We start from the raw sequence: 27,485 nt of genomic DNA, 5'->3' as shown, positions 1-27,485 counted from the left end.
TTAACTTATTAGCTATATGAATGCCAAATTTCATGTCAACCCAAGCGGTTGCTTAGAATTCACAGGTTTTGCAATATTTTAACGTGAGTGAATGATCTAAAAAATCTATTTGTAGGGGTAATTTATAAGGGTTGAAAATATTAAATACTTAATAAACTAAATTGCAAATATAAAATAAAGTTTAGATCACTACAATATACATTATTACTTAATTTATAGTTACAAAATATTTTTAAACAAATTCTTATTTAGAGGGTAGTGTTTAAGGGTTTAAAAATAGTTATAAACTATAAAATACATTTCAATATGAGAAGCAATCAAATTCCTATATTTAACATACTATTTAACGTACCTACATACCTAAACATAATTTAGATTTAAATAACGCTTATATCGGCTGTTTTTAATTTTTGGTAAAAAAGGGTAGTTTTCACCCCTTAAAAATAAAAAGCACATATTGTAGTCATATCACTTTTGAAGAGAAGGATAAGATGAGCTTATTTGCAAAATTTCTTCTAAATTGTAGCGGTTCTTTAGAATTTAGAGGTCTTGCAATATTTTACCGTTAACGAACGGACTAATACTTTTCCAGTTGTTATTTGTAAGTGAAAATATTTATTTTTCAAGAAAAAAGCCACGTTTTCAGGCGGTTTTCTCAAACTTAAAAAGCAAGTATATAACTGAGGCCATGATAGTCAGAGTGGTCTAACTGATAAAAACACTACTTTACATATAATCAAAGAAAATGATCAGAAGCTAACAATATTCGATTGATTTAATATTTATTGTATGTGGAAGAAACATGATTCTTAGTCAACATACAGTTAATAAAACAATGAGACATTGTTAACTTCTGACCTTTTTTTTGATTGTGTAAAAAAATATTTTTATCAGCCAGGCCACTTTGGCTCTCATGGCCTCAATTAATGGTCTCCCGTTTTATACCGCTGCCGCTGCTTTGGGATTAGTCTGCTAGGGGTTAGGGTAGTCTGCAATATCTAGGGCCTACAGTATACAATGAAGGTAACAGGGCCAGTGCTATGTTTCAACCGCCTATTATCACCCCTAGTTTCACCCAAGGTAACCATTTTATTCAGGCTGAGTCGACCTGGGGCCTTTATAAATCTTTAAAAATGTCTAGATGTTCTGTCGGCGCCCGGTCTACCTGCACGGAAGTCAGACATCCTGCTGCCTGAGCTACTCTGTTCCGCAAAAAAGCAAGTATCTTATCGGAAAAACTACTCTTTGCAAAAATATTAGCTTTAAAACCCATGAAGTCTACAGACCCAATAAAAGAAAAGTTTTAGCTTATAAAAATACGTTCTTATTCATTAAATTCCAAATCTAATATTTCAACATGAAATAACAAAAAAATGGGTCACTTTTCGGGGAAAACTCATTAAAACTTTTTTGAAGTCTTGAAAAATGCTTAACTATTTTTTATAAAAGCTTCTAGCATCAAAGCACTAAGCAAGCTATACTCAAAATAAAGTTGCCTCTCTTTTTCTGTAAAAAAAAATTGTGAAAATACCTCCCAAAATATTTTCACTCACAAATAAATCGAAAAGCATTGACTTAGTTATAGATCTCTATAAGAATCCCAAAGTTCTTTAAAGTTCAACTTTCAGGTGGAAGTTAAGTACCTAAATCCAAAATGTCATGTAAATCGGTAGTGACACTGAAAATTACACGGTATCGTCGTATTTCACGTTCAATTACTGGGCATAATTGAACTAATTATATTTTCGACAATTTCAAAACTTTTTGTATATATCTAAATGTTTACAAAACTTCCAAACTCTACTTTTGCGCATAAACATTGATCTCAAAACAGCTTAAACTTTTACGCATATAAATGTCTTTTGCAAACTTCGTATCTTTTGTGTCAATTTTGAAAGAACTTATGCAATAACAAAAACTTGTGCTGCTCGGCATAATCGGGCTAAAATTAGTCCGCGGAGAAAAGATGACGAACTTTTTCAACTGTTGTGATATAACTGGTACACATTTAAGCATTATGTGACAATGCTACAGAAATTTTCTAAATAAGTTTTGTTGGATGCAACAACGCAATTATATCAGTGGCGGGTATGTTTCTGAAAGGGAATGATTTTTGTAGCTACAAAGAAAGTTAGAAATGGAAATAGACAGGATTACAATCTGCTGAAATTACTAAGAATTCTAGAGGATAGAGGAACATTTTGTCGTAATGTTGTGTCAGGAAAACAAATGAAAGAAACGACGAATAGGCCTGGATCCCGCGTACCAAAAAAAGTTGATTAATAGCAAGCTGAAAATTTGTTAATAGCGTAACGGTGTCTAGTCGGACAAACTTTGATGTACGAGCACACTGGAACAGAGGGAGTTTTAATTGTGGAACATGTTACAGGTTTCAAACATTAGACGACGAGAACGTCCCATGTATTTTGTCGGACAGAACTTTCAATTGCTTTGTTACCCTTTCATTAAACTCTTATGCAAAAATCAGACTGCTATTTATCACCAACATAATTTCTATCATTTGAAATGTTCTACGTGTAGGACTTATTAAAATAACCACCATAGGTATTTGTCGGACAAACATTTTGTCATATATTTCAATTATATAAAGTTTGCTATTGAATACACTTAAACACCACCTGCTAGCTTTCACAATCATAACCTTGTCAGGATGACAAGTTCCACAATTAAAATCACGTTTCACAATTAAAACTTCCCCTGTTCCAGTGTTCCCATACATCAAAGTTTGTCCTACTACACACCGTTAACTATTAGCAAATTTTCAGCTTGATATTAATAAACTTTAGCTATTTATAAATATTATTAAACTTTATTAAGCTTGCTATTTATAAATATTTTGGTTAGCACTGTGTGACGTCTGTCAAGACACTATGATAAATCTGGCGTTTTCGCGGCAAATTTAAATTATATTTTTAAAATGCAAAATAATATTATTACGTATTAATATTATTGCGTACCAAAAAAAGTTGATTAATAGCAAGCTGAAAATTTGGTAATAGCTTAGTGGTGTCTAGTCGAACAAACTTTGATATATGAGAACACTGGAACACGGGAAGTTTTGAATTCTGGAACAGGTTAAAAATTTGGAACGTCAGATTACGAAAACATTCCATGTATTTAGTCGGACAGAACTTCCAATTGATTTGTTACCATTTCATTAAACTCTCATGCAAAAATCAGACTGGTATTTATCACCAACTGGGCATTTTAATAAGTCCAACACGAAGAACATGTCAAGTGATAGGAATTATATTGGTGATAAATAGCAGTCTGATTTTTGCATGAGAGTTTAATGAAACGGTAACAAATCAATTGGAAGTTCTGTCCGGCAAAATACATGGAACGTTTTCGTAATCTGACATTCCAAATTTTTAACCTGTTCCACAATCAAAACTTCCCCTGTTCCAGTGTTCCCGTACATCAAAGTTTGTCCGACTAGACACCGTGAAGCTATTAACAAATTTTCAGCTTCCTATTAATCAACTTTTTTTGGTACGCGGGATCCAGAACTAATAATCTTTTTGTACTGTTTAAACAAAAAATGCGTTTTTTATACAATAGATAATAAAACAAAGTTGTATCCAATATTTGAAATTTAGTTTAGCCCATTATCAACTTTTTCGTGGACGCCTCTCCCTCTTACGGTCTGAAAACTTTTTTAAATTTCAATAACTTAACCAATTTGACGACTTACCTTTACAAATGTTGTGTTATCCTGGATATCCTTGCAGCACAAACAAAATAGAAAAATTAGTTAGATAGTTGTTTCGTGTTTGTATCTATCTCAACTCATTAAAACATTGAACCATTTCATTCCAGCAGCTTGAGTTTGGTATGTTTGGTGTAATTTGAGGTTTTCTTAAGTTTAATGTTTTTTATACAAGTAAAAACTATTTACTACTATACAGAAATATAATATCGTTATAAAAATATAACATTCAATAAGATTGCGTTTAAAATACATTATCTTATTGAATCCATTATTTTAAACGCAAATAACTTGAAAACTACTTACTCTATCGCATTTAGACAAAAGGATTATATTTACGTAAAAAGTAACGAAGAATCGAAAAACATCTTATTGAATCCATTATTTTAAACGCAAATAACTTGAAAACTACTTACTCTATCGCATTTAGACAAAAGGATTATATTTACGTAAAAAGTAACGAAGAATCGAAAAACATGCTGAAATAATTATTACGATAGTGGCGTAGATTGCGAAGGGGTAAAGGGGTGAAAAAGGAGGTATATATCCTTATAGCACGCCTCTGGTTACAGGGGAAAACTATCTTTTAACACTAGCTAATGTATCCTAACATGTGTAAGACAAGTGTTTGACAAGTTTGAACAAAAAATATTGGAAGGTTTTAAAACAGTGGGCTAAAATAATTTTAGAATATATGTAATAAAACGGTATCTCGGTAAGGAGTTACACATTTTATTTATGTGTTTTAGGTTAAATCCTCGTATTTTGTGCTATCGTTTCTGCAGTTACTATATGGACAAGTTTTAATGAAACACCCTGTGTATGTACCTTAAAAATGAAGCCTCATAGAATCAATTGCGATTTACAAAATATCTCTTGAGTAACTGTTTGGGCAAGTACAGCTGTTTAACTAATTGGTCTCCAAGATAAACAAACTAAATAACTTATGAATTGGGTCAATCTTATAAATTGGCTTAAGAACTGCTACAATCTTGAGTAGTTATATTACATGGCATTATGCAGGAAACAATTTTATTAACATTTATAAGGGTTTTTGCAATTACCTTGTTCAATTCCTTGTATACTTTAATTTTGAAACTCTCAAAAGTAAAGAAGCTTTTTATGATCTACAACATTTGTTTGAACTATTTTTCTCTATAATAAGAAATTTTTTGTAGAAAAACATAATTGTTTTCACTTTTTATGATTGTTTAATAAAAAAAAAACAAAAGTGTCTTCACTTAATTATTGTCATTAGCTAACCTTCATAAATACACCTTTAATATACCTTTTGATTATTTAGATAACAGTATACAGTTTGTTTAGTTTTTTTTTCATATTTAGAAAACACCTGACTAAAACAGTAGCAAAATTAAAACACTAACAATATAATACAGAAATTCTGCGGCACTACATGGAGATCCAGAGCACCAATCTTAGTCTGATACATCCGGTGGCAGAATACTGTGCACCGGTGTGGTTAAACAGGCATACTCACCTGGTCGACACTCAGCTAAACCGTGCTATGCGTATGATAACGGCCGCAATTATGCCCACCTCTACAATGTGGCTACCCACCCTTAGTAACATAGCACCACCCAATTAACGCCGCGAGCATGCATTGGTTGAAGAATATAACAAAATTATGGATAGTGGTCAACTTTTAATCCATAACGACATCCCTGCTTTTCTTGGAAACCGTCTACGATCCAGGTACTTCCCTTGAAATCCGCTCAAGCGCTGTAGCAATCCAATTTTAACTCAAATTTACTTAAATGCGCGATGGAGAAAATAATGGGAAAGTAAGACAGATCCGCAATTCCATAGTCTACTAGACATCATAAACAAACCTAGCGAATTTGAACGTCCCCGTAAAGGTACTTATCCATACGTTGGTGCTCCGTGCAGCAGCTCCACATAGTGGATACGTTGGTGCTCACGCTCTTTAATCCAACTGGTTTGCTGTTTATATCTACCTAGGGGGGAGCGCATGCCGTATCCATTTGAGCAGATACAAGGAGCATGGAGTACCAACGTATGGATACGTACCTTAAGATTTGGGCAGCCCTTAAACGAATCAGAACCAACTATGGAAAATGCGCCCCCTCTACAGATGGGGTAAACTTCTCTCCCATTATTGTTATTGCAGCACTGCAAGACATACTATCAGGCATATAATACAGGACTGCCAATGCAGAGAATACACAGGCGACACTACAGACTGTAATGGCAACCTCAGAGTCAATCTTCTTCTTCTTTAGCTCATTTCTATCCAACTTTGGTCATAGCCCTTCCCCAAATCTTTCCATTTCCGTCTGTCCTTGGCTGCGCTTTTCCAGTTAGTTCCTGCAGCTTTTACAATATCGTCCTTCCATCGCATCTGAGGTCTTCTTCTTCCTCTTCTTCCTGTCCACGGTCTCCAGTTTTGTATTTCAGCATTCCATCTTTTATCTTGCTGTCTCGCATTGTGGCCCGCAAATCTCCATTTTAGCCCTGTTATATGTTCAGTTACATTTTTTACTTTTGTTTTCTCTCTTATCCATCTGTTTGATTTTCTGTCTTGTAGTTTTATTCCCAACATGGATTTTTCCATTTTTCTCAAACATGGGACTAACATTTTGGGAGTTATTTCTATTTTGAGTCTGCCAGCTGCAGACGAGGGATGTGAATTGCATAGTGTAGAATTCCTTCCCTCTCGTCTTCACTGCAGCATCCATTTGACTTGCAAATTGTAGAAGTATTGGAGGTGTCACCAGGAAAGTGTACCAATAAATTTTCAATTTAAAAATCTTTTAGTAATATTTTTAATATTTCAATATTAATAATTTACTATTAGGATTGAAAACTACTTCGTCTTTCAATGCCAGATGGCGCTAGCCACCTATCATCACTTCAGTTGCAATGGGTGGGAAAACCTCTCGATACGAATCAGTTAAAATATGGAGAACAGTGCCTACGTTCCTTCCGATGAAGGCTCCAATAAGAGCCGACAATCGCGATTCAAGGGACTGGACTGCACTCCGTATTCTAATTGAAAAGTAAGATTGTTTTGCCTTCGCATTGCAACTGAATAAAAATGGTATACATTTTTATTTTATTTCTATTTTGTTTATGTTGGCCTTTGTTAATGTCCATGTTTCTGAGCCATAAGTCAGAACAGGAAGGATGCACTGGTCAAATACCAGGTTTTTAGGCACTGTTTATCTTTGTGCTTTTTAGTATCCATCTTAACTTTCCAAACACTGCCCACGCCAATTGGATTCTTCTCTGTACTTCAATTGTTTGATTCTCTTTATTAGCTTTGATTATTTGACCCAGGTATATATTTATATTCTTCAACAACCTCAATATTGACATTATTTATATTAATATTTATTCTGCCATTTGTATTTGTCATGATTTTTGTTTTACACATGTTCATTTTTAATCCTATCTTCTCTGATGCGTGTGCTAGTTGAGTCAGCATTGTGGCTAGTTCTTCTTAGTTGGTTGTAATAAGGACAACATCATTGCAATATCTGAGGTGATTGAGATTTTTCCCGTTTATGTTGATACCCATGTCTTCCCATTCCAGTTCTTTAAAGACGTCTTCCAGAGCTAAGGTGAAGGGTTTTGGGGATATTACATCTCCTTGTCTTACGCCTCTACGTATTTCTATGAGATTAATTTTGTTTGTTTTATTTTCCCATTTAGTCCATATGGTGAGACTGTAGCGTGCAAACCCGAATTTATTTTAATAAGACCCACTCTGCATTTAGAGGTCCTCTCAGGTAGCTGCTGATTTTCATTTGTAGCAAATATTTATTAGTCGGTCCATTTATATTCTTTTCGTGCACCCTGTATATCCATTTTCAATTCTATAATTATTAAATTAGTAATGCCTGATTTAAATTAGAAAAGTTATTTCCATCATCTCGAATAATATTTATTGAGAAAATATTATTGCCATTTTCATTTTAAACAGTTTAATTATTTCCAGTTTTCGTTCTTTCTAAATATTTTATTTCGTAGCAAAATTATTTATCAAGCCATTAATTTTTTGTAATTTTAAAACGTTCAACTTTGTCAATTTCAATGAGAGTGTCTTTTTCGTTATCAGCTAATACTGACCTTCAATTAATTTCTTTTACCTTTATAAATACCATGCTGGTGCCTTTCCGGCTCATTTTTATATTCTTCGCCAAGTAGGCAGCAGCGAGCGCTACAGACCTAATTGGTAAGTTGTTTTTGGGTTTTATCATTTACTTTTCCGATAATATTTTTTTTTGTTAATTGACTAACTCGAATTTGCAGGATATATTTATATTTTTACGTATTTGTATTGTAAATTTGATTCATCCAATAAGAAAATAATTTTGGGGTATTTATTTACTTATTTTCCGTGAATGCTAATTAATTAGCATCAGCGGTTGTGTTAAATATCAATTATTCTCAAGTTTGATTTATTACGTTAATTTTATAGAAAAATTTGGGATTGAATTAATTTATTTTTCTTCATTTATTTTATTGTATTTTTTTAATTGGGGTGTTCACATTAACACATTTGGGGTCTACTGTTTGGTTTAAAAGGCACTTCCAAGATTTTCTGTGCTGCTGGTGGGGAATATTGGGGTTTTGTTGACTTGGGTGGTGGGAGCCCTTCATAAATTTATGCTGCGGGTTGTCTACATCTTGTTTTCTCTTCTAGGCACCCAGGAGAAGGGCGTGGCCCTAGCTTTTACACCATCTGTTTTGGCCCAGAGGATATAATGCCCCCAGAAAGTAAATCAAGTAAATGGTAAATAGCAGCTCCTCAAGACCCATGGGTTCGACGAACATTTAGACAACTCCGGAGGCAACAACCGATCCACCAGTACATCAGACCAGTACATCAAAACCTGACGCCTCCCGAAGAAGATCATGAGGTGTGGATAACCTAGGACAGCACCGGAAGAAGCCTTCACACCACAAGTTAAGTCTTCCTTAGAATCTTATATTTTCCTGTCAGCAGAGACAGATTTTTTATATAAATTAACTTCATAATAACTTCACAATGATGTAGATCCTAAATTATAACCAAAGAAATGAGAAAATAAAGCATTTATACCGAAATTCATTCCTTTTTACTGATAGTGTACCGTATGCCTGGAGAATGCAGAGGAGTAGGACATAAGGACCCACATAAAGTCTCATGCTCTCCGTGTTGGTGTTGGTGATGTTATGTCGAATTTGTTTCTTGCTCCAATGTTGACTTTGGAGATAGGTTCGATATATCATTGTTAACATGAACACGACAAGACCGCTTCCGTCTGAAAAACATTTTTAATTCGGTTTCTCTGCGGATTCATATTAAAAAATGTCCCCTTTAAACAAATCTGAAGGGTGCTGGACGGAATTTTTGGGCAGAATTTGTTTAAACAATTTTTTAAACAAATACATAAGATCACCTTTTATTGCTCCAAAAAATATATTTTTATATTTTTTGGGTTATTCTACACAAGAAAGGTGCCTTGTGATTTTTCTCAAAAATTGAGAGTTTTTGAGTTATAGGCGATTTAAAATCTAAAAAGTGCGAAAATACGCATTTTCGAGGCTTAAAAACTCATATTTAAATTAGTATTTTTAAGGGTGCCAATAACTTGGATTAAAGTCTAAACATTCCTTTTCAAGATTCGGAAGAGTAATCGGGTCTATCTTCAATTTAGACCGTAGTTTTTTAATTGTTAATTATGCGTGTCCATCCGGTTTTCTTGCCGGTGCGGCGCGCACTATTTTCAAAAATCTCCTATTTTCTTCCGAAAAATATTTTTTCTAGATTCTTTGGGACATTCTAAATAAAATAAATTTTCTGATATTTTTCTCAAAAGTTACTAGTTTTAAAGTTGTAAGCGATTTAAAATCCGAAAAATCCAAAAAAAAACACATTTTCGCATTTTAAATCGCTTATAACTTTAAAACTAGTAACTTTTGAGAAATATGTCAAGAAACTTATTTTATTTAGAATGTCCCAAAGAACCTAGAAAAAATATTTTTCGGAGGAAAATAGGAGATTTTTGAAATAGAGCGCGCAGCACCGGCCAAAAATCGGATGGACATGCATAATTACCAATTAAAAAACTACGGTCTAAATTGAAGGTAGACCCGATCACTCTTCGGAATCTTGAAAAAAAATGTTTAAACTTTAATCCAAGTTATTGGCACCCTTAAAATACTAATTTAAATATGAGTTTTTAAGCCTCGAAAATGCGTATTTTCGAATTTTTTAGATTTTAAATCGCCTATAACTCAAAAATTGTCATTTAGAAAAATCACAACATACCTTTCCTATTTAGAATTACCCAAAAAACCTAAAAATATATTTTTTGGAGCAATAAAAGGTGATCTTATGTATTTGTTTAAAAAAATTGTTTAAACAATTTCTGCCCAAAAATTCCGTCCGGCACCCTTCAGATTTGTTTAAAGGGGACATTTTTAAATATGAATCTGTAGAGAAACCGAATTAGAAATGTTTTTCAGACGGGAGCGGTCTCACCACATGGACTAATTCGACAGTCGAATGGGAAGAGTCAATAGAATATATTAAAAAACTGGACATCTGTTTGTGTAATTGTAATGTATTGTATAATGCATAAATCTAAATTTAATTACCTACCCTGTAATGTAAGCCATACACTAAATAAAAATAAATCAGCTTTTTTTCTTCCTTGACTGGCGTATTTAGGTTCTAAACGTTTTTAGCTTTGACGTCCCTCGAAAAAAGCCGTTGCAGTCAACTAGACAAACAAAACAACGACAGCAACAATTATATGACTTTGTAATAACTGCCAACATAACCATCGACAAAGTTTTTAATTATCCTTGTTTTGCATGCACAATTTTCGTTCAATTAAACATTGTAAGGACATCGCACCCGTCGTTGTACTTTTTGTTCAAATACCATTAAAATGCATGCATTCAGGGCACAACTACGCCAAAACGTAATTAGGTACGCCATTTTTTGTTTTCCTCGCTTCTAGAGTTATTTGTTTCTAAATAAGAACGAGGAATTTTAGCAAATTACAGGATCTTGATGTTTGCTAACGAATTACGTATACGAGACAGGCACTTTTTAGGGGATTAAGTGATGATAATGACTTAATGGGTTGTATTCGTATTGTCCAGAAAATTCCCGTATATCAGAAATCCTTTTCTAAAACGTTTTTATATACTTAACTTGTTGTTTTGCACTTTTTCCATGAAGAATCTTAAAAAAAAACATACTTCGGAGTAGAGAATTCGATGATAAATGAAATATTCAGCATATTTTACATGGATGCATTGAGTTTTATTATTCCAAAAATTATACTTATTTTAATACCGTTATACTATGGTTTGTTTTTAAACCAGGAGGAGTAATTCAAATTTACCGCGCCTTAATGCTTGTTTGTAATTGGTCCAACCTCAGGCAAGTTTACTCCACTGTTATGAAATTTTGACACTAATGACATTTAAAAAATTTTGACACTATCGGCATTTCATAGGTTAATTAAGTTATATCGGCGATTGTTTTGTGTTTTCTGCGTTATTCATTTAATTTATAGATTTTTAGTCTGCTTTTATATAAAACCAGTTGTTTTTAGAACTCTTTAGCAACGTATTTGTGTACATAATACAGGGTAGCGATAAAGTATGGAAACACTGTAATTTCTCGGAAACCGCTAGAACGATTTTTATAGATTTTGGTGGGTGAGGGTCTTCTAATGCGGCCGATATTATAGTGGTAATTACATTGTTGTCAAATCTGCCGTTTTTCTGGAAATCTAATGAACTTTCTTATTTCAAATGAAACACCCTGTATATTCTTGCGTTTTAAAATCCTTAAGAAACATTAATTATTTTCCATGTTATATCCTCTATACCTAAATGCCATAATTTCGGAGTTATTGCTACATCTATTAAAAAAAAATTAAATTAATTCTAAAAACAAGTTTTTTTGGCCCAAGTAGATATTACTTTAGGTTCTTTGGAACATTGGCAACAAAAAAGATCTTTTGTAGATTTTGTAGATTCAAGATTCAAAAACAAAGGTAAAAAATATTATTCTTGAAACTACGTACTGCCTAAATTCAAGTTTAAACCTTATTTTATCAGATACCGATAAATAATTTGGTCTTGTGTAATTTTAAAATATTGTGTTTTAGTTGTTAATGCAGCCCGATCACCAGTCCTCTCATATACGCATCATTAACAATTAAAAAAAAATGTTTTTGTAATAAGATCTGCCAAAAATTCTTATTCGCTGTGTGCAAGTACTTGGAAGAAAAACGAGAAACGACCGTGCGCGAGTCGCGGAGAAATATTGCAACTATCTTAAATAATTCATATTGTCAATTGAAATTGTCAAATTGACGTATATTTCATACCTTCTGTCATTGAAGTAGAAAAATTATATATTGCTCCACAATATTGACATGATATGCAATTATTATATAAAGGTAAATTTAATTAATTTTATTTTGCTTGCAGTACTGCATTTTAATAACTAATTCTATTTACTACATACAATTGTTTACGTTTTGATAACATAACCTGAATCTTATTTTTTCTTCTTATTATTTTTTTGGACTATGATTTCAAAACGCAAAAAAATACAGGCTTTTCCATTTGAAATAAGAAATTTAATTAGATTTCCAGAAAAAACGGAGATTTGACAAAAATGTAATTACCACTATAATATCGGCCGTATTGGAAGACCCTTACCCACCAAAATCTACAAAAATGGTTTAAGCGGTTTCAGAGAAATTACCGTGTTTCCATAGTTTATCGCTACCCTGTATAATATTTATGGATTACTGTTAAAGGCCGATATGATCAATCAAAAAAGAAGATGTATTTGGTGAATTTTTCTACTGACTTTCTTGGGTGTGAATCTTCCTTTTTAGTTTACTCCTCCTGGTTTAAAAACAAACCATAGAACTTATATGCCAAGTATTTATCTCCACACCTAACATCTAATATTGTCTAGTGACTAGGATACCTTTCTTTCGCCCAGGAGGCTCAGGTTCGCTTCTTCGTATCGGAAATTAATTTTGGTTTTAAAATTGACATTTTGATTTGACCAATAATTATTTTTTTAATACTTTTTATATTGTGTCCTATAAATAATAAACGCAAATCTCAAAGAATAAAATGTAACAGGTTAAGGTCCGGAGAACGAGCAGGCCATTTTAGTAATCCTCGATGTCTAACCCATCGATTTGGAAAATTGACATTGAAAAATATTTATTCAGTTGATAATAGTGCGGAAGAGCTACATCTTGTTGAAACCAATTTTGTGGTAACTGGTCATTCTGTTGAAGTTTAGGAATAATCAATAGGTTATTTAGTAAGTCTAAATACTGATCACCAGTGAAGTTTCTGTCTCCGAAAAATGGGTCTATAAGCCTATTTTGGACAATTCCCATTCAACTATTTTTTTGGATGATGTTCCATTCTGGTTCCGGTTAATGGTTTCATTAAAAAAGTGACATGTTACAAAACATGAAATTAGCTGAAATATGTTCGCCTGCATTACAAATGTCCATCAGTGTCTTGCAAAACTCTATCCGTTGCGCGTCGGTCAAAATTATAATCTGACAATTTTGGAACCATGTGTATCTTACACGAATTATACTTTTTAATTTTCAATACTTTGCTTCCAGAAGTTCGACATATTAAGTATAGCATGCTTTAGTTTTTGGCAGTTGCAATTTTTATTTACCCTTGAATGCTACTATTAAAATCCATGCGTTAAGGGCACAACTACGCGAAAACATAATTAGGTACGCCATTTTGTGTGTTCCTCGCTTCCAGAGATATTTGTTTCTAATAGTCCTGTCGCCGGGGGTACAACGGCCTCCATTATTCAGTTTTTTTTATGTATTTCGACCCCTAGAACACGAATTATTTGGGTAACAGTTGATCCAGATGTCGATAAGATTGTTATAAACAAAGAACTTGAGGAATTACATAACAGTGATTTCTCGCAAAACGGAACATTTTTTTGTATTTTTTGGGCCATTCTAAGCAAAAAACGTTCTGACAAATTTTTTCGTAGGATGCATAGTTTTTGAGATAAACGGGGTTGAACTTTCAAAAAATCGAAAAATAACTAGTCATATAACTAATAACAGGACTAGTCCTGTCGCCAGGAGGGTACAACGGCCTCCTTTATTCAGATGAACTTACCCAAGTTTTTTTATTTATTTTGACCTGTAGAACACGAATTTTTTGGGTAGCACTTGATCCGGAATCCGGATGTCGATAAGATTGTTATAATCAAAGAACTTGAGGAATTACATAACAGCGAATTTTTGGCAAAACAAAACACTATTTTGTATATTTTGGGTCATTCTAAGCAAAAAATGTTCTTACAAGTTTTTTCGTAGGATGGATCGTTTTCGAAATAACCGTGGTTAAACTTTCAAAAAATCGAAAAATTGCAATTTTTGAACCCGAATAACTTTTTTATTAAAAAATAAAATTAGTCCGTTCTTTAACGGTAAAATATTTCAAAACCTCTAAATTTTAAAGAACCGCTTGGATTGACATGAAATTTGGCACACACATAGCTAATAAGTCAAAGAAAAAAAGTGATATTGTGCCGATATGTGCTTTTGCCCAGGGGTGGTTTTCACCCCCTCTTGGGGGTGAAAAATGTTCGTCCAAAGAAAGTCAGGAAATGGATAAACTGGCTAATTTTAAGTAACTTTTATTCTATAGAGTTTCTTCACTAAGTCAATACCTTTCGAGTTATTTGGCAGTGAATATGTTCATTTTTTCAACAAAATAACCACGCTTTTAGACGGTTTCTCGCAAATAACTCAAATAGTAAGTATTTTGTCGAAAAAACATTCTTAGCAAAAATATAGCCTGTAAAAATTAAAAAAAAAATGGTGTATATATCACGTCTCTACACCTAGTAGAAGCAGAGTTATAACTAATGAAAAATAGGTTCATATTCGTCAAATTCCAAATACTTTAACGCGAAATAACCAAAAATGAAGCACATTTCGGGGAAAACTGTAACATTACAACTTATTTAAAGCGTTTAAAAAAGTTTCATTTTTGTTTTATAAAAAAAATTTCTAGCATCAAAATTAAACAAGTTACGCTCAAAATAAAGTTAGTCCCTTTTGGTTTTGGTAAAAAAATCGAGAAAATCACCCCCTAATTAGTATCTTAAATGAACTTAATCGTTACGACTTCACAAGTTTCTTGACTCGTGTATATATTGTTTATACGATCTGTTAGTTTCATCGGTTCAAAGTCCTTATTATTGAAAGGGCTGTAGTTAAAAGGGGTTGAACGAGTCACTGACCACGAATGTATGCAAATTTAGAAACACCAAATCTTAATCAATTTTTGTCTAACAGAAAAACAAAAAAATACATGATATTCAGAAAAGCAAATCTGACTTTTTTTGTTTTTCGAGATTTTTGGTATCTCTAACAATTTTTAAGTTATTTTGAAAAAAAGCATATTTTTCAAAAGTTAAATTTTTAAAAATTTTACTTTGAAACCAAATTTTTTCAAAAATAAGCACTTTAAATCGATGAAACTTACAGATCATATAAACACAATATAAGTAAAATAATTTGTGGAGCGGTAACGATTAATTTCATTTAAGTTGCTAATTAGGGGATGGTTTTCCCGATATTTTTTTTTGCAATAATAAAAGGGACCAACATTATTTTGAGCGTAACTTGCTTAGAAACTTTTTGTAAAAAGAGAAATAGAGCTTTTTTTAAACACTTGTTATAATGGGTTTGTCCCAAAAAGTGCTTAATTTTTTGGATATTTCACGTCGAAATATTCTATTTGAAATTTGATGAATATGAATCTGTTTTTCATTGGCTATAACTCTGGTTCTGCGAGATCCTGAGACCTAACGCGTACACCATTTTTTTACTTTTTTATAGGCTATATTTTTGCTAAGAACGTTTTTTTTTGACAAAATACTTACTTTTTGAGTTATTTGCGAAAAACCGTTTAAAAATGTGGTTATTTTGTTGAAAAGTCAACATATTCACTCGCAAATAACTCGAAAAGTGTTGACTTGGCGAAAAAGCTCTATAGAACAAAAGTTACTTAAAATTAGTTAGTTTACCCATTTCCGGACTTATTTTGGACATATATTTTTTCACCCCCAAGAGGGGGTGAAAGTCACCCTCAGGACAAAAGCACACATCGTCACAATATCACTTTTTTTCTTTGACATATAAGTTATACGTATGCCAAATTTCATGTCAATCCAAGCGGTTCTTTAAAATTTAGAGCAAAAACCGTGAAAGAATGGACTAAATAACAATTCTGCTAACCGCATTTTGAAAGCTCAAGTCAAATTATACCAATTTTGATTATTTGCATTGCTAAAAATTAATTTTTTTATTGTCAAACAAAGCTATAAACAAAGTTAATAGTGTTTGACGTGACCAATGCATGCGTTTTAATGCATGCTACGTAGAAATAGCCTGTGTGTAGGCGTGACTACTCGTTCGATTTTATGAGAAATGCATTGAAAACGTCACTCAAGCACTATGTGTTTATAGCTTTGTTTGACAATAAAAAAATTAATATTTAGCAATGCAAATAATCAAAACCGGTATAATTTGACTTGAACTTTCAAATGCGGTAAGCAGAATTGCTATTTTATTTTTTAAACAAAAATTATTCGGGTTCGAAAATTGCAATTTTTCGATTTTTTGAAAATTCAACCGCGTTTATCTCGAAAACTATGCATCCTACGAAAAAACTTGTAAAAACATTTTTTGCTCAGAATGACCCAAAAAATACAAAAAAAAATGTTTTGTTTTGCGAAAAATCGCTGGTATGTAATTCCTCAAGTTCTTTGTTTATAACAATCTTATCGACATCCGGATCAACTGTTACACAAAAAATCGTGATCCACGGGCCAAAATACATAAAAAACTTGGGTAATTCCATCTGAATAAAGGAGGCCGTTGTACCCCCCTGGCGACAGGACTACTTAAAAGATTACTGAATATTTCAATACACTTACTCTGTACAATGGCGGTGGTTCTCCTTTTCTGTTTTTGATATCAATTCCAGCGTTCCAGTCCCTAAGGATTCTATGAACCTCTGGACCGTCTGGATCCACCAACCGAAAAGCTGTGATATTAGTGCCACCATATTTAAACTCTTCCAAGTTGACACCATGAAGGTCCTAAAACAAAAGATACAATATTGTAATACTCTATTTCTATAATTTTTAAGTAAGTCAGCAGAGACATTGATCATTGATATACAGGGTGAGTCATGAGGAACTGTACATACTCCTACTTCGTATAGATACTCCTATGGGAAATAACAAATGACCATTAAAAAGTGTCTGCTCCCCTTGTTTAATAATATACAGGGCGAGTTTCGCATTTTGACAGAAAGTTATATTCGTCATAATTTTTGAACGGTCAGATCGATGTGTCTCGTATTTTGGTCAATTGTTACATTATTACCACCTAATCAACTGATTTATTCAAACTAGAAAAAAATCAGGTCCGGCTTTAAAAAATTAGTTCGTTTGTGTCTTACAAAAAATTTCACCCTGTATATGCTTTTTGAAAACTCTAATATGAATTTTACAAATAAGAGAAATAGGCAATTAAAATGGCATATTTATTTTTTCCCCACACGATTACTTAATTTTTTATAAAAAACTCAAATTTGACTATGAATTAAAAGTTTGGTAAAGTAAACCATAGATTTAAAAAAATTAATTTTTATTACAGGGCCGGTTGTTCGAACGCTAATCAAAAATGATCATTATCAAATATTTAATTACTGTCACCAACTGTCAATGAAAACTTTGTTTGGGTTGCTGAAAACATAACTATGGATTACAATTATGAAATTAGTTAATCAATTATGTTAATAATTGTTATGTTAATTGATTAACTAATCTCATAATTATAATCAATTATGTTTTCAGCAACCCAATCAAAGTTGACATTGACAGTTTGTGACAGTAATTAAATATTTGATAGTGATCATTGTTGATTATCGTTCGAACAACCGGCCCTTAAACTAGAAAAAAATCAGGCCCGGATTTTAAAAATTATTTCGTTTTGGTCTTAAAAAAAATTTCACCCTGTATAAGCTTTTTGAAAACTCTAATATGAATTTTACAAATTAGACAAATAGGCAATTAAAATGGCATATTTATTTTTTCCCCACACAGTTACTTAATTTTTTATTAAAAAATCAAATTTGTCAAAATCGGAATTTTAACTTCAACATGAAAAAAAAAAGATGAAATCACGCTTTAACTCGCTACAACGTTCCATTTTAAATTTTTTTTTCTAAAATTTTGTACAGCACATATATCTCTTACCATTGTGAAGATTATGACAATAATTGTTGTAGACTTTCAGTCTTCTTCTCGTAAAAGTTATGAATTTTTAAAAATAAAAGGTGCAGATTCGTGAATTGCAAAGTTAAATCGCAAAAATTAAGTGAAAAAATTTAAAATTTATCTATTTGATCACGTCTATGTTAAACTATAGACTCCAAAGAGAAGTGTTATGGAGAGTTTTAGATCTAGACGTGTTATAGAAAAAAAAAATAGTAAAACTTTTAATTTTAAGAAAAACGTTGTTTAATTTTTTTTTATTTTTATGGTAAAATGGCGATTTTGATAAATTTGATTTTTTAATAAAAAATTAAGTAATCGTGTGGGGAAAAATAAATATGCCATTTTAATTGCCTATTTGTCTAATTTGTAAAATTCATATTAGAGTTTTCAAAAAGCGTATACAGGGTGAAATTTTTTCTAAGACCCAAACGAACTAATTTTTTAAAGCCGGACCTGATTTTGTTCTAGTTTGAATAAATCAGTTGATTAGGTGGTAACATAAATCAAATATTTGTTTAAAAAAAATAATTTTTGTAATAAAAGTTTTTTTTTAAATCTATGGTTCACTTTACCAAATTTTTATTTCATAGTAAAATTTGATTTTTTTATAAAAAATTAAATAATCGTGTGGGGAAAATAAATATGCCATTTTAATTGCCTATTTGTCTAACTTGTAAAATTAATATTAGAGTTTTCAAAAAGCATATACAGGGTGAAATTTTTTCTAAGACCCAAACGAACTAATTTTTTAATGCCGGACCTGATTTTTTTCTAGTTTGAATAAATCAGTTGATTAGGTGGTAATAGTGTAACGATTGACCAAAATAAGAGACACATCGATCTAACCGTTCAAAAATTATGACGAATATAAATTTCTGTCAAAGTGCGAAACTCGCCCTGTATATTATTAAACAATGGGAGCAGACACCTTTTAATGGTCATTTGTTATTTCCCATAGGGGCCTCTATACAAGGTAGGAGTATTTACAGTTCCTCATGACTCACCCTGTATAAAAAGTTCAAAATGATTTTTTTCAACGGTTTCATCACGTTCAACATCATGAAGTTGAACACGTCTCATGACATTTTATGCATCGATAGAGGATTATTGATTCTATTATTAAAAAAATGGAATAAGAGCTACTGATTCCCTAAGGGTGTTAATTATGACCTAGACATTTAATGTTAATAGATCAGTGTCCATGATTTTCTGATTTGCCTGTAAAAAAAGGCATAATAGAAAGTCGTGAAAACGAAAAATTTTACCTTGGAAGAGCTGCGGAAAATAAGGAAAACTCGATTTTTAGAAAAACGGACCCGGTTCAACTATAAATTTCCTTTTCTTTGTGCTATCTCATGTGCTGGTTAAACTTCGTATTGAAATCCGTGGTCTAATATTATATGTCTTAACGGTATGTAAGAGATATCTCATTGCTCCTTCTTCTTCTTCAAATGCAAATCCACTAATGGATGTTGGCGATCACATTTTACATTAACTCTCAGTTTCCTGCAATGTGTATCAGTGATTGTATGTCGGTAATCCCTGTCCATTGCCTTATGTTTCGGAGCCAGGACATTTTCTTGCGTCCTATTCCTCTATTGCCTTCAATTTTACCCTGGATTATAAGTTGAAGGAACTGGTATTTTTCGTTTCGCATGATGTGACCCAAATACGCCGTTTTTCTTTTCTTGATGTTTTCGAAAAGCTGACGTTCTTGGTTGATTCTTTTAAGGACATCCACATTTGTGACTTTCGCCGTCCATGGTATCTTTAGGATACGGCGATAAAACCACATTTCGAAGGCTTCTAATCTGTTTATATCCCTCGTTTTGAGTGTCCATCCCTCTATGCCATATAGCAGCACCGACCACATGTAGCATTTAGTAAACCTTAGTCTCAGTGTAAGGTCGAACTCTGAGCAGCTCAGTACCTTCCTAAATTTTACGAAAGCTTGTCGAGCTTGCTCAATGCGACATTTTACTTCCCTGTCCGATGCCCAGTCTTCAAAAAGCCACGTTCCTAGGTATTTGAATTTGCTCACTCTCTCAATGGACTTAGTATTCAGTGTTATGGTGGAGTTTTCAAATGCATGAATTTGGTCTTTTTGGTATTAATCTCTAATCCCATTCGCTTACTGTATTCTCCGATTATAGTGACAAGTTGTTGAAGATCTGCTATGTTGTCGCAAATTAAGACAGCATCATCAGCATATCGTATGTTGTTGATTAATACTCCATTCACTTTGATTCCCATCTCTGCATCTTCCAAAGACTCTTGAAATATGGCTTCCGAATAAATGTTAAATAAAAGAGGGGAAAGCACACATCCCTGCCGAACACCCCTTCTTATATGTATGGATTTGGATATAGAATTGTCTACTTTTAATTGTGCTGCCTGTTACCAGTACAAGTTTTCAATGCATCTTATGTCTTTTTGGTCTATATCAAGCTTCTTGAGGATCTGCATTAACTTGTGATGTTGGACACGATCAAACGCTTTCTCGTAGTCTAGAAAGCATAGGAATACGTCCTTCCTCTGATCGTAACAATTTTGGACCAACACCTGTGTTGCTACTATTGCTTCTCTTGTTCCCAAACCTTGCCTAAACCCAAACTGAGAATCACTGATGTCCCATTCACATTTTTTGTATAATCTTTGATGTAGTATTTTTAAGAATATTTTTAAAGTGTGACTCATCAGGCTAATGAGTCTGTGATCCTCACATCTTTCTGTATTGACTTTTTTGGGTAGGGGAATAAATGTAGAGAGCAACCACTGCTGAGGATAGCAACCAGTTTCATAAATAAAATTAAATATTTTATGTAGTGCTGAAATTCCCCTTTCATCTAGTAGTTTGAGTATTTCTGAAGGGATTTCATCAGGTCCAGGTGCCTTATTGTTTTTTGAATATAATATTGCCTTTTCTATTTCTTCTTTAGTAATTGAAGGGCCAGTCAGCTGGTCGTCTGTATAAACTTAACTCATGGGTCTTTCGTCATGAAAGAGCTCCTGAATATAGTTTTCCCATATATGAATTTTCTCTTTTTCACCTAGCACTACCTGGTTATCCTGATTAACTATAATAGTTGGTCTTCGTTTTCTGTATATTCCAGCAGTCTCCTTAAGCTTTTTATGTAAATTCCGATCGTCGTGCTGTCGTTGTAAATGTTCTAGATCGATACATTGTTGCTTAAGCCATTCATTTTTTGCTATTCTTATCTTTGCTTTTATTTGCCGTTAATGTTTTTATACATATTGCTGCCATCTGGGTCATTCTTGTGTCGTCGTCGTTCATCCATTAGTAATAGTATTTCTTCTGTCATCCATTTTTGCTTCTTGTTCTTTGGTTTGTACCCCAAGTTGCTTTTCATGATGTCTGTTACAGCACTTGCAATCGTATTCCATGTTGGTGTTAGATCTTCGGTAATGTTTGTCGTCAATATTTGAATTTGTGTGTTTATTTCATTACTTATTTCTGCTTGTATCATTGGATCTTTCAGTTTATCCAATGCGATCTGTTGTTGAGTTTCAGGCTTGTTTTTGCATGAAAGAGCGATCTTTATGACGTCCACTAATAGTACATGGTCAGAAGGCACATCTGCTCCAGGATATGTGCAAGCTCCTACAGAGTACAATGCTCAATGTACAATTTTATTAATTTATATATTTAAATTTTTTTAACCTACAAAGAGGAAGATCTATCTATCTCATGCATCCTGTATTACAAATTCTAAATATAAATTGCAGTATTATTATGAGAAACTCAGCTTTGTCATAGAAAAAAAAATATTGATAAATTAAACTACAAATAATTACAACTAAAATTAAGCCACATATTCCATTGTTTCATCAGCCGATGTATAACCTGCTTAAAGAATTATTGTGCCTATTGCTCGAAGAATTCTTGTACAGCATTTTATACTTTTAGCGCATTTTTCAGTGGCCCAAATATGTAAAAGTCCCAAGGTGATAAATCAGAACTATAGGTTGGATACTCTAATATCCTCTTTCTCTTTCATTGTAGATTTTCTTTCACTACTTTGGGAAGAGGAGACCTATCATTATTATCCCGATGACGGTATGTGAGAGCTTATCTGGACATTTTCGTCTTATTGATTGATGCAAGACTTGCAAACTTTCGAGACACTAATAATTGAATGATCACATGCTAATTATATTTGGACGGATTGTTGACAACAAACGCTTTTTTGAGTCACATTACCTAAAATTAAAGTCAAATAATATACAGGGTGTCCCGAAAAGATTGGTCAAAAATTATACCACACATTCTGGGGTCAAAAATAGTTCGATTGAACCTAACTTACCTCAGTACAAATGTGTTCATAAAAAAAGTTACAGCCCTTTAAAATTACAAAATGAAAATCGATTTTTTTCAATATATCGAAAACTATTAGAGATTTTTTATTGAAAATTGACACGTATCTTTTTTGTGGCAGGAACATCTTAAAACAAAATTATAGTGAAATTTGTCCACTTCATAAAAATTCTATGGGGGTTTCTTCCCTTAAAGCCCCTAAACGTTGTGTACGTTCCAAGTAATTCATTATTGTAGTACCGTCAGTTAAACACAACGTTTTTTTTGCCTCTCAGTATTTTTTCAATAAGCCAGTTTTTATCGAAATGCGGCTTCTTTTTTAATAAAATTACGTAAAAATTTTATGGGTGTTTTGTTCCTTTAAACTCCCCAAACGTTTGTGTACGTTCCAATTAAACTACTATTGTGGTACCATTAGTTAAACACAGTGTTTTTAGAACTTTTTTGCCTATTAGTCTTTTTTTGGTTAAGTCGCCTTTTATCGAGATGTGTCTTCGTTTTTAAAATATACCTGAAAATGTAAATTACAAATAAATTTTCAGATTATTAACAGGTCTCTATAATCGTACTTCCGTGGTACTTAACCATATACAAATATGTGGTGGATTCGACAAATATGCAAAATATCTTGATAAACACTGGCTTATCGAAAAAGTACTAAGAGGCAAAACAGTTTTAAAAACATTGTATTTAGCTAATGGTGCCACAATAATAATTTAATTGGAACGTACAAAAAAGTTGGGGGGTTTAAGGGAACAAAACCTTCATAAAATTTTTATGGGGTGCACAAATTTCACTTTAATTTTTTTAAAGATGCTGTTGCCATGAGAAAGCCACATGTCCATTTTCAATAAAAAATCTCTAAAAGTTTTCGATATACGAAAAACAAATTGATTTTTATTTTGTAACTTCAAAGGGCTGTAACTTTTTTTGTGTACATTATTGTATATAGGTAAGTGAGGTTCAATCAACCTATTTTTAACCACAGAATCTGTGGCCAATATAATTTATGACCAATCTTTTCGGGACGCCCTGTATATTCGATAGGAAATGATCAGTGTAACGTTTACAAACATAACTAATTACTGCAGGACATCAGTTGGGTGATTACAATGATTGCTACCAAGATCAAAGATGCGCTTCAATTGAACAATAATATACATATTAATGTGATATTCAAAGATCGGTGTGCTCAAAGCAATTGATTAGATAATTAATTAATTAATTAAATTTAATTTTAATGATGCACTTATGATTTAATCACACTATTTAATGCTCTAATCTCAGGGTTTTATATTCTCGTGCTTCAATATCTCCTTTGCTTTACATATGATAAATAAGGTCAAAGACTAACGGAATAAAACACATATATGGTACAAAAACATCTATTGAAATAAATTCACCCTCAAAATATCCTCTAAAAATAATATCTCCTATTCTGATTATTGAAATACTCCTACCACTATCTAAAGTACTTATTGAAATTTGCGTTATGAATAATTCTACAAAAAAAAATAAAACTGTCTCTCGGATGATGAGTTGTCCAAATTCTTGTCTCTGGTCGCCTACAATTTACTCTTAGCAGCCCCCTATGTAGTCAGCAATCTCGCAACAAACTATTGCAAGCCTATTGTCATCAATGACCCCCTACAGATGCACGTATCTTTCAAAAAACAATGCTAGCCTTTTCTCCTCTCAATAAACTGAATCTATTTCTCGTTCCGGCATGCAACGGTGACTCTTGGAATATAAGTAGAACAATATAACTTACAATGCTTTACGTGATGAGCCTCCGCCAGGACACTTATTTCAACAAACTCACAGCTATTCATTCATCTGCCTTACTACTTCAGGAGACTCTCAGAGATCACCACTATTCGACTTGACGATCATTTAACAACTATCGTCTAGAATCACATTCGTTTAAAGGCCAGCACTAAACAGTAACGTTGAAAAAATTATTCTACCGTAAAATTAAATTATGTAAAAAATTATGAAAGTCCACTGACAACGATTCCAAAGAATTAAATTCCAAATTGTCAATGTCAGATTCAACACCAACTTTTCCTACCATTAGAAATTTCCTAAAACTAATTACATGCCAATCGGTTTTTAAGGAGATTACATTCATTTACATTTCTAAATACAATTGTTCCCTAACCCGGTCTCATTGTCCAAACACATAACCACTTCCTTATCATACTAACTGTACAAAAAAAATACTTAATCCCTATTTAAATTTTGTTTACCTACGGCCATCCAAAGATAATTGACTTTCATTTCTTCGAAATGAATTTTGGTATATTTTTATTATATGTTTTAACTTTTCTAAAATATTAAGATCGAAACCATATTAATTCAAATTTTACATATCTTAACAACTCCCCGCCATTTGATTTGCCGAAAAACTCTGTTATTTATTTAAATGACACAAGTTTTTTTTAGGATCAAATTATTCCATTATGTTACCAAACTCTACTCATGATACTTATAAATGTCGTGAATGTTAAAAATACCCCGTATCTTGCCTGTCTCTATATGCGCTAATTCATAACTATTTACCCCATTTTCCGTATTGACCCTATATGGACCTTCAAATACCGGCATCAATTTAGCACAAATACCATTTTGTAAATTGGACACCCTTAGTGCCCTCACTAAAACTTTATCCCCTTTCTGGAATGTAACCGGCCTTCTTCTTCGGGTCCTCTCTTGCCTTTGGAGATATTTCTCTCCACTTCGTCTCAATCTTCGTTGAACCACCTCGATCACTTCTTCGTATTGTCTGGGGGCGGTGTCTTCCCACGGTCTCGTAGGCATTGTTCCTTTCATTACATATAAAGGCGTCTCCTTGGTAACCGTATTTGGTGCACAGTTCAAATACGTCTCTATTTCAAACACTTTTCTGTCCCAATGTCGATGATGTTCTTCCGCAGCAATTCTTAGAAATTTTGTGACTTCTTGTATAAAACGCTCTGATGGGTTGCTCTGTGGATGTCGGATGCTTACAAATTTTGTATTTATGCCTCTCTCTCTTAATTCCCCTTTAAAACGGTCGTTCCTAAAGTATGTTGCATTGTCCAACAAAATATTGTCTGGTCTTCCCACTGTTTCGATAAAATCGTCTATCTTCCGAAGTATTTCAGCTCCTTTCGTGGTTCTACATGGGTACAGTTTTAAATACTTTGAAAAAACATCCACCATAACTAATATGTGTTTATTCCTCTGTGTTGTTGTTATTAAATCGCTCAACATATCAATGGCGACAATATCCAGTTTCTTCCGAGCTATGACGTTTTTTGTGATGTTTTCGTTTTTGAAATTCTTACTTTTACACTTTTGGCATGTCTCGCAATTTCGAGTCATCTCTTTGGCTATTGTATAGTCCTTTCGACAAATGTAGTTCTCCCTGAACATAAGCCACACCTTCCTGCTTCCAATGTGTCCGTTGTCACAGTGTAATTTTGCTAAAACTTCTTTTGCCATCTGTTCCTTGATTACATATAGTTCTCTACCATCGACCCTCTTAAAATATAAGTTATCCTCTTGTTCGACCCTTTGCTTTTCTCTTTCATCCAGTTGTTCCTGATTTTCCCTGATCTGAGCCAAAGAAAATAAGCCTGCTTCTTCTCTCATTATGTTCATGCCAACGTGGAGAGTTTTGTGGTCCTCTTTGCGGAATTGTTCATCTCTCGTCAACGCATCAGCCAAGATATTGTCAGTTCCTTTGATATATTTAAATTCAAAATCATACTCTTGAAGTAAAAGAATGCCCCTATGAATTCTATTATTTACCAACCTATTTTTCATTATATGTATCAAAGCTGCATGGTCTGTTTCAATGGTGAATTTTGCCCCTAGTAGGTAAAACCGTAATTTATTTACACAAAATAACACACTGGCGAACTCTAATTCAGTAACGCTGTACTTTCTCTCATATGTTTTGGTTACACGGGAGACAAAACAGATTGGCACCTCTACATCGTCTTGGATCTGTGATAACACCCCTGCGAATTTTGTTATGGAAGCATCGGTCCGGAGAATGAAAGGTTGATCATATCTTGGGTGGTGTACTCTTACAGCTGTGGAGAAAGCTCCTGTTAAATTTTTGAAAGCCATTTCTTGTTCCGTTCCCCATTTCCACCTAACATTTTTCTTAAGTAATGCTATCAACGGTATTTCTTTTGTGCTGATGTCTGGTATTAGTTTTTTGAAATAGTTTACCATTCCCAAAAATCCCCGCAATGTTTTTAAATTGGTTGGCCTAGCGTAGTTATTTATAATTTCGATTCTATCTTCTGCAAGACTAATCCCTTTTGTGTCTAATTTGAATCCTAAATACAGTATTTCCTTTTGGAAAAACTGACACTTTTTAATATTTAATTTCAATCCCGCTTGATCCAGTTCTTCTAGCACAGTGTGAATATGTCGTAGATGGCTTGTTATATCTGGTGAGAAAATTAATAAATCATCTATGTAATGTACAACAAATTCTCCATGCCTATTTAAGATTGTGTTCAATGCGCGAACCAAAGCAGCGCATGCACTCTGTAGGCCAAATGGTACCACCCTAAATCGGTATACCACTCCGTCGATCGAAAAAGCGGTATAATTTCGACATTTCTCTGCCAAAGGTATTAACCAAAAACTATGTTTCAAATCGATTTTGGAAAAAATGTGTGACCCTGTGATTCGTCCAAATATGGCTTCGATGTTCAAAGGCGCTTCGTATTGCGCGATTGTGTGTGAATTAATGTTTCTTGCATCTAAACATAATCGCAAATCACCACTCGATTTTTTAACGCATACTATCGGGTTGATATATGGAGAGTCACATCTTTCTATCACCTTGTCTTCGATCATTTTTTCAATTTCCTGTCCGACGCTTTGCCTGTATTTATACGGGATTGGATATGTCTTGGATTTAAAATTTTCTAAGTTTTTAACTTTAAAAGAATGTTCATAATTTTTAGCCACTCGGCTTTCTTCATTAATCAAATCTCCATAATTTTCTAGAATCTTCTCTACTTCCTTTTCCATGTTTTCTCCAC

General features: G+C 33.0%; 1 protein-coding gene and 1 long non-coding RNA gene across 3 annotated transcripts in view; one reads left to right on the top strand and one right to left on the bottom strand.

Annotated features, from left to right (window-relative positions):
- LOC114349529 (glutamate receptor ionotropic, kainate 2) overlaps positions 1 to 27,485 on the bottom strand; it is a 599,640-nt gene that overhangs the window by 200,903 nt on the left and 371,252 nt on the right. For both annotated transcript variants that reach the window (XM_050643108.1, XM_050643113.1), the window contains exons 7-8: positions 16,749 to 16,913; positions 3,716 to 3,745 (exon numbers count right to left, since the gene is read on the bottom strand). In XM_050643108.1, coding sequence (XP_050499065.1) covers positions 3,716 to 3,745; positions 16,749 to 16,913 — 195 coding nt within the window. The remainder of the gene's footprint in view (positions 1 to 3,715; positions 3,746 to 16,748; positions 16,914 to 27,485) is intronic.
- LOC114349531 (uncharacterized) lies at positions 7,578 to 8,821 on the top strand. Its single transcript, XR_007696303.1, has 2 exons — positions 7,578 to 7,946; positions 8,418 to 8,821. It is a non-coding gene; the product is annotated as an uncharacterized LOC114349531 (long non-coding RNA).

This window comes from Diabrotica virgifera, chromosome 1 (assembly GCF_917563875.1).
Source record: "Diabrotica virgifera virgifera chromosome 1, PGI_DIABVI_V3a".
In the NCBI taxonomy this organism is placed as follows: Eukaryota; Metazoa; Arthropoda; class Insecta; order Coleoptera; family Chrysomelidae; genus Diabrotica; species Diabrotica virgifera.
Note: the sequence above shows the minus strand (reverse complement) of the source record. Positions and strands in the feature narration are given on the sequence as shown.